General features: G+C 37.4%; 1 protein-coding gene across 2 annotated transcripts; it reads left to right on the top strand.

The window, feature by feature from the left end:
• Positions 1-9: 9 nt before the first annotated feature.
• Positions 10-8,246, top strand: LOC137290651 (peptidyl-prolyl cis-trans isomerase FKBP1A-like). 2 transcript variants are annotated; one of them, XM_067821727.1, is made up of 6 exons: positions 10-127; positions 1,516-1,563; positions 2,062-2,157; positions 3,574-3,596; positions 3,903-3,976; positions 4,546-8,246. In XM_067821727.1, exons 1-6 carry the CDS (start codon positions 88-90, stop codon positions 4,598-4,600), a joined length of 336 nt encoding a protein of 111 aa, XP_067677828.1. In that variant the 5' UTR covers positions 10-87; the 3' UTR covers positions 4,601-8,246. The 2 variants fall into 2 exon arrangements, with proteins under 2 accessions (XP_067677828.1, XP_067677829.1); XM_067821728.1 differs by having other exon boundaries at positions 28-127; positions 3,903-3,981; positions 4,551-5,134.
• The last annotated feature ends 1,813 nt before the right edge of the window (positions 8,247-10,059 follow it).

Raw genomic sequence — 10,059 nt, 5'->3', positions numbered from 1 at the left:
GTCATTGCATCTCGCACCTTGCGAGACCAAGCGAGACTGAGAAACTCAGGTGTGCAAAATTGCTTTCCTCTATCTGCTTGGCCGCTCATGATGGGCGTGACAGTGGAAACAATTAAGGAAGGAGACGGTAAGAGGGTTTGTTTTTGATAGTAGAAATGTTCTGTGTGCCGTTAATTGCCAAATAAATCACCATTGGCAGCAATTAGGGCGCCAGACACTCCCTGTCTATGACAGTCTGTCAACATTGATGATGTCATGTCTGCTTCTTGTGATCAACATTATATCATGATAAGAGTTCCTGTTGATTGTGTTCATCGTTAAAGTAAAATGCATTTACATGGGAAATCCAGCTTGACCATTCATTGTTTCACCAAACTCTAATTAACAACATGAACACCTAATAATTATGATTCGCCATAATCTCAACTCGTACAGAATACAAGTCTCCCACGACCACAAAGGTTGAATCTGTTGTCTGCTCTGTCCAGGACATAGGCAATAGTATTATTAAGTGTATGAAATGATATATGGCCCATTTTCACGCCAGCACACACATCAAACACAGACCCCAAGGATATTGATACCAAGTACTGAATTATCACGAACCAACAGTTTTATTTCTGAGTGGAAAAATTTAGTCATGATACTATATTAATCCTTAGTTAGGGTCACGTCTTCATCATTACGGCGTTTGTTGACCTCATTGAGCAATATCATCATAACTGATGGCAAGTCATAGATATGTATTTGAGTAAATTCAAACATTTTATGAAAACATGTTGTTAATCATTTCACTTCGCTTGACGCTGACATGATGTGCTGTTAGTTGTTCTACTTCTGTCTGTATGTGCTAACTAGCCATTTTGAAGGTTTGAGTATGACTATCCTCTTTCAAAAGATGCAACAGGCATGTAACTGTTGCTGTTACTGGGGTAAGGTAGATAACTTCTGTAGGGGATAAATATTGATATGTTTTCTTAATGACTTCATCTATTTCTTGTATGACTCATACTCATAGGATACATGCATGGCTGTTTGCTTCAGTTTTGATTGTGGTTTGGATTTCATTTTGTTTTTGTTGTGGTGCTCTATGAAAATATGTGATTGAAAATCCAGGGGTCCATGTCAAGAATGTGGTATGACTGGGGATGTTGAAGATTCCTTGATGCAAACAGTACACAAGCAAATTTCAGTAAATAACCAGTATACCTCTTAATTTCAAACCACATTAGTTGCCTATTTGAACTGGGGATGTTTTTGTATCATTTTTCATATTTACAACTTTACTGAACATTTTGAATATTACTTATGGTGGACTATGTTAGGAGTCCTACTCAATGACAGAAATATTTTGTTGTTGTGTTGCAGTGTAATTCATTTTGTTATATTTCTTGCTGTTTCTGATATTGCTGTAAACAGATGAAGAAATAATTTACTGATTCCATTTAATCCTGTGAGTGAGAATCATGCTAAAAGTGCAGTGTGGAACTAGAAATATTTTGCTTTTTTTCACAGGTCAGACATACCCGAAGCCTGGACAGTATGTGACCCTCCATTATGTAGGTGGGTAATGCCAGTGCGTGTAACCATGCTTACTAACTCAACAGAGATGAACAGGTGGTTCAGAGGTGCAATGGGTTCAGGAACTCCCCATTAAGGTCACAGAATGTTTTAGATTTTAAAAATGTTTTGTTTGTCATTTCATGCCATTGAGCAATAAGTTGGCTACAAGTGCCAGTCTAGATACCACTAAAAGAGCAACACGTCAGGTTCAGATTTCATATTGTTTTGATGAAAGTCATTGAGACAGAGCACAATTTTCTGCAAGTATTTGGTTGGTTGGATGAACAAATATAGCTTGCAAGGGATCTTTTCTAACCTGATCTGTTAGAATGTCAGTGTGGTTAAAGATCTAATCGATTACACTGCCATATCAATAGAATGTTGGTGAGTGCAGCATGAAACTGAGCTCACACATTGATTAAGAGTGAGAGTCAGTATTTTGCATATTTTGAATTGAAAATGGTTCATTTACACTGAAGTTGTTTTTGTATTGCACAGGTACACTGTTCACAGAGAATGGCAAGAAAATAGATTCCTCTCGAGACAGGGGTGTTCCGTTCACATTCCAGCTTGGTAAGGGAGAGGTGATCAAAGGTGAGAACTGATTTCTTGTAATTTCATATCAGTATTAATCTCTTATCAGAAGCCTATATAAGCTGCGTATCTGGGTAAAATATTCAAAGAAAATTTCCAGTTACACACTGATAAATAATTGTTGCATACCAGTTAAGCATTTAAAATGCTATATATGCAAAAGGTTTAAAACAAATATATGCAAAAGGTTTAAAACAAATATGTGCAAAAGGTTTAAAACAAATGTTTTCGGAAATGTAATCAAGTTGTACTGTCAAGGTAGAATGAGTGCGTTTTTATGAAATCATATCCATTATATTTAAGTAACTGTTGATTTTGATCTGTTATGGCACAAAGCAGGACATACCTGCTTAGTAGCCTTACTAAGTTACATTTTCTCAGCTGAGCAAAATCACTGAAATACCACATATTTGAAAGCAGTGGGTAATGGAAAATGAAATACCAATGAATACCCACTCAACATTCATAATACCCACTCCAGAAAAATACAGTGGGTACTGTACCCACATAAACTAAATGTTATCTTGAGCTTTGTCTGATTATCATAGTGTGGTGGTGTATCCTTGTTGCTAAAGCGTTCGCTCGTCATGCCAAAGACCCAGGTTCGAAACCCACATGGTTACCATGTGTGAAGTATGTTTCCCATCATGATATTCCTGGAATATTGTTAGAAGCGGAGTAAACCTCAACTCACTCACTCGTTCTGATCATCATGGGTATGGAGGTGCAAGTTTTTCAGTTTGTTAAAAGCAAATGAAACAAATAATATGAATCTGTGACAGTAACAACAACTTTCACTCTCAGAGTCTGGTAAAATTGTGTTCTATTCAGGAATCTTAGCTTTTTCTTACATTCAGGGTCACAACACACCCTAGTCTGATCAGAGTAATGCTCAGAGCACTCGGGAAGTCGAGTGAGGTTTTGGTGGTGACTTATCTTATCATCAGCATTATTGTGTTCCTTGCATTTTCGTTTTCATGGCAAGTTAAAGAAATATGATTTCATCAGATTTGTGTAGTATCCTTGAACAAGATGCTTAAATCCACATTGTGCCCATTCACCCAGCTGTGAAATGGGAACCCATGAGGATGTGCTGGCAATGTGAATGATTAGTTCATTGCGCCCTACATGCCATATGGTGTCTTATGACTGAGGATAGTAATGTTGAGCAGGTAATGTGCCTGGATATGTGCACGAAATAAAGCGTTCTATTTCTACTATCAGATTGGTTCTGTCATCTTAAGAGAGTTGTTGTTATATGAGAGTTGAGACGTATGAGATGTAAATTTTCATATTTTTAGTTCATGGTGACTGTTCTGTTCTTTATGAGATTATCAGATTAAATGTGGTTGCCCAATGGTTCATGTATTTATTCCGTGTGTAATGTTTTACAATCAAACCTTCCATTTGTTTCAGGGTGGGAGGAAGGTGTGAAAAGAGTGAGTATATGTCACATTCCTCAGGACCCATTAAATAAAAATTAAACACACATTTCAGATTTAACATTTCTCATATTTGGCATTGAAATTATTAACTGAGGTATAATTTATAAATAGCAAACAAGTGTGACGTGTTACATTTGACAGCTTAAGTCAAAGTTGAAATATACAGTCAGACATTGGTGCCATTGGGTTGAAGACATCCACTGGATCGTCAGTAAATCTGCCAGATCAGATGGTCAGATGGTATTTATGAACACTGCTGAACAGGACGTGTTTGCAGTAAATACTTGCTTGTGTTTTCAGATGAGTATGGGAGAGCGGGCAAGAGTTACATGTCCTCCCAAGCTGGCCTATGGACACAGGGGTCATCCTGGATTATATCCTTTCTCAAATGCCTGAAATTTAAGTGTTTACTGAACATTTAGAGCTTGTTTCCCTTTGTTCTTAAGCCTAGGGGTCTGTTGTGCACAGCGGTTAAAGCGCTCACTCATCATGCAGAAGACCAGGGTTCGATTCCCACATGGGTAAAATGTGTTAATCCATTTCTGGTGTCCCATTGTGATATTGCTGGAATGTTGCTAAAAGCAGAAGAAAACTTAACTCACTCACTCTCTCTTAGTCTTAAGCCTAGGCATGGTGGCGCAGTCATTTCAGTTGTGTCAGAGTTTAATCCCTTATTAGTGTGCCAGGATCCTCAGGTCAGCAGGGTCAGTGGTATCTGGTATCCCCTGCTGTGATATTGCAGGAATATTGCTTAAAATGGGTAAAAATATTCTGTGTCTCACAACCTTCTTATTAGACCAAGCTGACATTATTCTTGAAAGCTATGTAAAATATCATTTTGATCTCATTCAACCATTGGTTATGTGAGCATATTTGTCTGCTTTGAATGCATACTTGACTACCCTGTCATACTTTTCACTGAATGACCTTGACTTTGATTCACGATACCCTCCAATGCCACTCTAGTGTTCGACATCGAACTGCTGAAGCTGAGCTGAAGATGTTGCCAACATCTCCTTGCCATCTCTTCATCATCAGGAGAGGGCTTCAGGGGAGAAAACTCCTGTACCATGAAACGTGAAGATGACAACAACTAACTGGACACTTTATAAGATTATGATTACATGTGCCAGTGTAGATTTTGTACATACGCAACCCATGTATTGTCTGATGTACATGCTTCGTCATGCTTTGTTGGGCGAGCCCGGTTATCTAGTACCTTGTGAGACTATGTAGAACTGGTGCTAACCCTACTGCCTTGTGCAGGCTGTCAAACACTTTGCTTATCAGTTGTCTCTGACACTGCTTTGTATGATTTCTACAATCTGCCTGTTATATGCTTATTAAGTCCTCTTTCTCAGCTGTCGTATTTATCGATTAGGCTTTTGGGGTTTTTTTTAAATTACTTGGTTTACGGATCCGCTGACCCAAAATGTGAAGAAAGTGAAAAAAATGTTTTTTTTACATTTTCGGTTCTGTTGCCATTATGTGCTGCCAACCTGAAAAAAACAATGATAAAAAAAATGAAAAATAACAAATCACTCCTTTCAGATATTCCCTCATAACACCATGCTATGCTCAAGTGTGCAAATAACATCGTCATATACCCCCACCCTTTTTTTTTATTTTGTTTTTTGTTTTTTTAATTTTTTCTGTCCTTCCTACCAACCTATTAAAAGAAAAAACTTAAATCCGTAAACCAGGTAATTAAAACAAAAAGGCCTTAGAGGTAAAGATTCGCAGCAAAGATGGACAACCAATACTTTCATGGAAGACTTGATAGGTCATTTAGTCAAAACTGGTAGCTGATTAAAGAGGCATCAGCAAGGAGTGAGATAGGTGTCCTGGCAAAACTTCTACATGCTAAGTCTTCTACAGACTAAAACAACAGATAAGTGGTCCAGTGCACAGCTGATCCCCTGTCCCTTACCTCAAGTGCTCTGGCTGGACTAGTCCAACTAATTAGACTTAATTAGGCTGAAGACCAAGTGGAATAAAAGTACAAGAAGTTATGGGTGTATGATGAACTGTTCATTGACGTACAAATATCATAGTGTATAACATATCAATATTTTAAATGATTTTTCAAAAATATGATTTTGTTATTGTTACGGTGAATAATTTGTTGTGACAAAAGGTGTAAGAAGTCCCCTCAGAACCTGCAAAATATATCACCGAGAAGTCTGAAATTTTCAGTTATATGATACAAGATACAGTGATTCTCAATAGAGGTTTCATGTACAATGCAACTGTGTCAAATCTGAAGTAATGAGTCACAAATATGTCAGCTCAACTTTACTGTACACACATAACACTCTTTCATCTTGTTTGAAAGTAGTAAGTAGTTACTGAACCTGTGTTTATCCTCTACCCCCTGTATTCCTTTACTCCCTCAATTCCCACATGGGCACAATGTGCACAGCCCATTTCTGGTGTCCCACGCCATGATACTGCTGGAATATTGCTAAAAGCGGCGTAAACCAAACTCACTCACTTCTCTACTTCCAAATGCTCCCTCTGTCATACCACCTTTGGGCTGTTTCATTATATCCAAAGGTATGTGCATAATTCTGCCTTGACTCTTTGTAGACATTTGACATGTAGAAGTTTTGACGTGAACAAGTTTTCAGAGATGACCATGAGAATCTTTCCTTTCATGGAAGACTTAATGGGTCTTCTACTGAAAATTGTTAGCTGATTGCAAAAGGTATCATACATGAATCTCTCATTGTAGACATATATATCATGTTTGTATTTGTTTATTTGGAACTACACAGAAGGGCAGAGGTTTTGTGCAGTTGGTGAAATTTGGAGTTTTCCTGGGATGGATCTGCATATCTTCCAGTGTTACATAATATCTTGTTGTTAGTGATGAATGAAGACGAAGATCATTATTGATGTGATCAGTAATGCTCAGTGATTAATTACAATTGTCACATATGCTTGCAGAGAAAGTCTTGTTTGTAAATACATTACATTGACAAGCCAGAGAAAGTCGCCAGCGTGGTAAAAAACAAAGCTTTTTTCCAACTTTGTGAAGTGATTATACATATTTGTCATTTGGTGTTGAAATATTCTCAAGGTGGTTTTTTTTGTGTGTGTGTGTTTTTTTTTATGTTAAAGATAAGTAATATGTATGGGAGAGCTGAAGATTAAGGTGATAATTGTGACAATAGTCCTCTGTAGCTATATGTGGATTTGTAAGTTATATTACAGATTCATGGAATAGAAAATTACAGTCACACTTTTTAGTCAAACTGGATTTTGAGAAAGTTTTGTGGCTGGAGTGCTGCTAGATAATTCTAGTGGTGCAGTTCCTTTACTACTTACTTGCAATGCCATCAATGCACTTAATGAAACTAAAGGGAAAGGAACCTTTTGATGACTGGATTGAGGTAAACCAGCTGTCAACACTTGTTCGTCCTTTTAACATTTTGTGTGTGTGCAATTGTCAAATGTAATCCTTATCCAATAGCTGTTCTCTTTTTTTCATTATTGACCCATTTCAGTACTTTGAAACATTTCTCAAGTGTGTTTTGCTTTACTTTTACATGTTTATAGTGGTTTCCTTTTTCATTTATCCAGAGTTATCTCCCTTGTGGTGGAAATTTAAAACTTAAGTAATTAATTAAATATAGTACCTTATATTATGAGGTACATGCCTAACATTTAAACCATCCAAGAGATTCTGTTGTTTTAAATTGACTGACTTTTAAAGTTTCTGTGACAGTGGTAAGTATTAGTATTCCCTCAGTTAGGTTTTTGTGATTACTGTGGAGAGAATTGAAGCTAATGCTTTCTTGCAAGTATGTCTTGTGAACAGCTTTTACACCTTTTAAAACTAGAATGTTATTTGTTGATTATAAAACTAAGCGAATTGAGCTGTTCTTATATTGAAACATTGACTTTGTCAGATGGGCAGCTTGCAGATATTTTGTGCCACCCAAACCCCAAAACATGAAAGAAGTAAAATTTTGATCCCATGTCAACTATTAAGTGACTACAATCTAATAATCCCTCTTTCCATATGACAAACTTGCAGTGACTGTCAAAAGTCTGTCAGTTCCTATTTTAAAATTTTATGTCGGTGATTTGGTATATATCATATGGTTCAAGTGATTGGCCAGTGATAACTAATTCCTGCCTTATAGCAGATTCACGTACTACCAATTTCTTTCTGTTAACATGTGATAAGCTTGGATTCCAGTCAGATGGAAGCAATACCCTGAAATTTACAGAACAAAATTACAGAGCACTTGTTGATTTTATTTTGTTAACACGACTAAGGAAATGTTTTGTTATAAAGTAAGGCTTGTTATAGAGTTACCCAAAGAGAACTGTACTAGGAAAGTTGCCATAGGTAATTTTGACATTGCAATGAAGTGGGCACGTCGGTGATGATGGCTGTAAATTCCTGTGTACCTGTGATGAGATGATAGTAGTGTTACTATGCCTTGAGATGCCACCTGGCTTTGTGAAAGTCTAGGCTATAGAGTCTGGTATATTTGTACAATATTAAGCTGTGCACACAGTACGGCAATGATGATGCTATCACAGTATGAGCTTGGAGGCCATACCAAGGATATAATTATAGAATTTTGTATAGCATCAATGATTGCATTAAAAACCTTTATCTGCTATTTATTGGGGGTGTTCCTTGTCATTTTGAAATGTTTGATGTGGTTTCAAACTGGGCACATTGTGGTGTTGTATCTGATTTATAGACACCTTGGTGGCCTGTCAACTAAGAGGATGCATGTGAACAAACTCTGCCTGCCTAGTTGATCTCACTGAAATACTGGGAGATATTTTCCCATTCAATGTCATCAATACATACAGACCTGTGTGTCCCTGTACAGTGCCAGGAACTCCTTTGACATGTCACCCAATGGGGTGCATTGTGGAACCATACATAAATCATGAAGAGTACTGATGGTGTCCTAAGCTGGGTTTGTCTTGTTAGAAAAGGGTTTAGTGATGTAAGCAAACTGATATCTTGAATGAGCGAATATTTCATTCTATTTTGGTTTCTGCTGGAAGACAAGTTATTGAAACTTGGAGAATTTACAGATGTGAAGATTCATGTAACTCATCCCCAGCTCTCTTTTCTTTATTTCCATTGCAGATATCAGTAGATATAAAGAGGTATCTTCAAAACCATTCCTCATATCAATAATTTGATTTTAGACGGCAATGATGGTCCAGACTGAAGACATGTCTAAACCGGCACCCACTGAATCTGAAGAAATAATCCGGTTACAATGTGCCGTATCGTAGAGCTGGTGATAAATGTATAAGCCTCAAATGGGACTGAGATTTTGTGCCGGCGTTGACAACTAGCCGGATTGGACAGATGTCGGTTTTGACAGCTTCCATTGTATCTTGATTCTGAAAAAAAATGTGTTAATAAGTGAAAAAGAGGTATTTGAAAAGAATCATTTGTATCTGTGATGCGTTTGTAGATATATACTAATCATTTCGACATATTATATTGAACTAACCTTATCTTGAATTTGTTTCGTGATAATGCTCAGTATAGTTGTATTTTTCTATTCACGTCTGGGCTGTGAGGTAGCCTTCTTGTTAAAGCGTTCGCTTGTCGCGCAGAAGAAGCTGGTTTGATTCATACCAATGTGGGAAGTTCGTATCTGTTGTTTCCTTTGCGTTCCTGGGAATTCTTGGCAGTTGTTAAAGTACCATGGAAGTACAAATATTTACCGTAAGTGAGATGGTCGACTTATCTGCTGCGATGCAGATTTAAAAAGAGGTCGATTTTCACGTAACGCCTCCTCAGATAAGTAGTTTAATAGTGTGACAGGGCACCTGATTGAGAAAAACGGTGAAAGTCATCTGACCAAAGGGATTGGTAGGTGATTGACCATTCAAACGGAAATGTCAGGCTCCTTAATATCGATGTTAGTGCCTCTGTTTGCAAGATAATACCAGATTCTACAAGGCATACTCCTTATCAAACATCAAATCTCATTTGGTTCATTTCATTCCATTCCTCCTGCAGAACAGCACCAAGTTCATTGAGAGTTGCCCATGGTTGTTGATGTAAACGACAGAAATATTTGGTGGGTGACAAGACTGAACATAGTGACATGGTAAAGGCGCTTATGTTCTGTTGGAGGTAGTACTCAAGACGAGCCCTGTTCGCTCTTGCGTTATGTAAACCCGAAGTCAGCTTCTCACTGTATATTAGGTCATCTCTTGTTTTCCCAGAATTGAGTTTTTTGTTTTGTTTTGTTGACCTCTTCCCATGTTTTACTTTTCTTTAGTAAGACTTCTTCCCGGGCTCTACTTTTGTAATTGTCTTTTCCTAACTGTATCTGAACATCAACACTCAAATGATATGAGTGTTTGAAGTCAATTGATATTGAATCATACGCTTTACCACACTGCCACTGGGTCGACGAAGGAAGCGGGTTGAATTATCATTAAATTGATTTTACTT

The sequence above is a fragment of the Haliotis asinina genome, chromosome 7 (genome assembly GCF_037392515.1).
Source record: "Haliotis asinina isolate JCU_RB_2024 chromosome 7, JCU_Hal_asi_v2, whole genome shotgun sequence".
NCBI lineage: Eukaryota > Metazoa > Mollusca > Gastropoda > Lepetellida > Haliotidae > Haliotis > Haliotis asinina.
This window is presented reverse-complemented; position numbering and strand designations above follow the sequence as displayed.

Excerpts from the sequence above, each read along its gene's own strand:
- LOC137290651 (XM_067821727.1), top strand. The coding sequence starts at position 88 with ATGATGGGCGTGACAGTGGAAACAATTAAGGAAGGAGACG. Across the intron at positions 2,158-3,573 it reads TAAGGGAGAGGTGATCAAAG|GGTGGGAGGAAGGTGTGAAA; the intron begins GTGAGAACTGAT and ends CATTTGTTTCAG. Across the intron at positions 3,977-4,545 it reads CACAGGGGTCATCCTGGATT|GATACCCTCCAATGCCACTC; the intron begins ATATCCTTTCTC and ends ACTTTGATTCAC.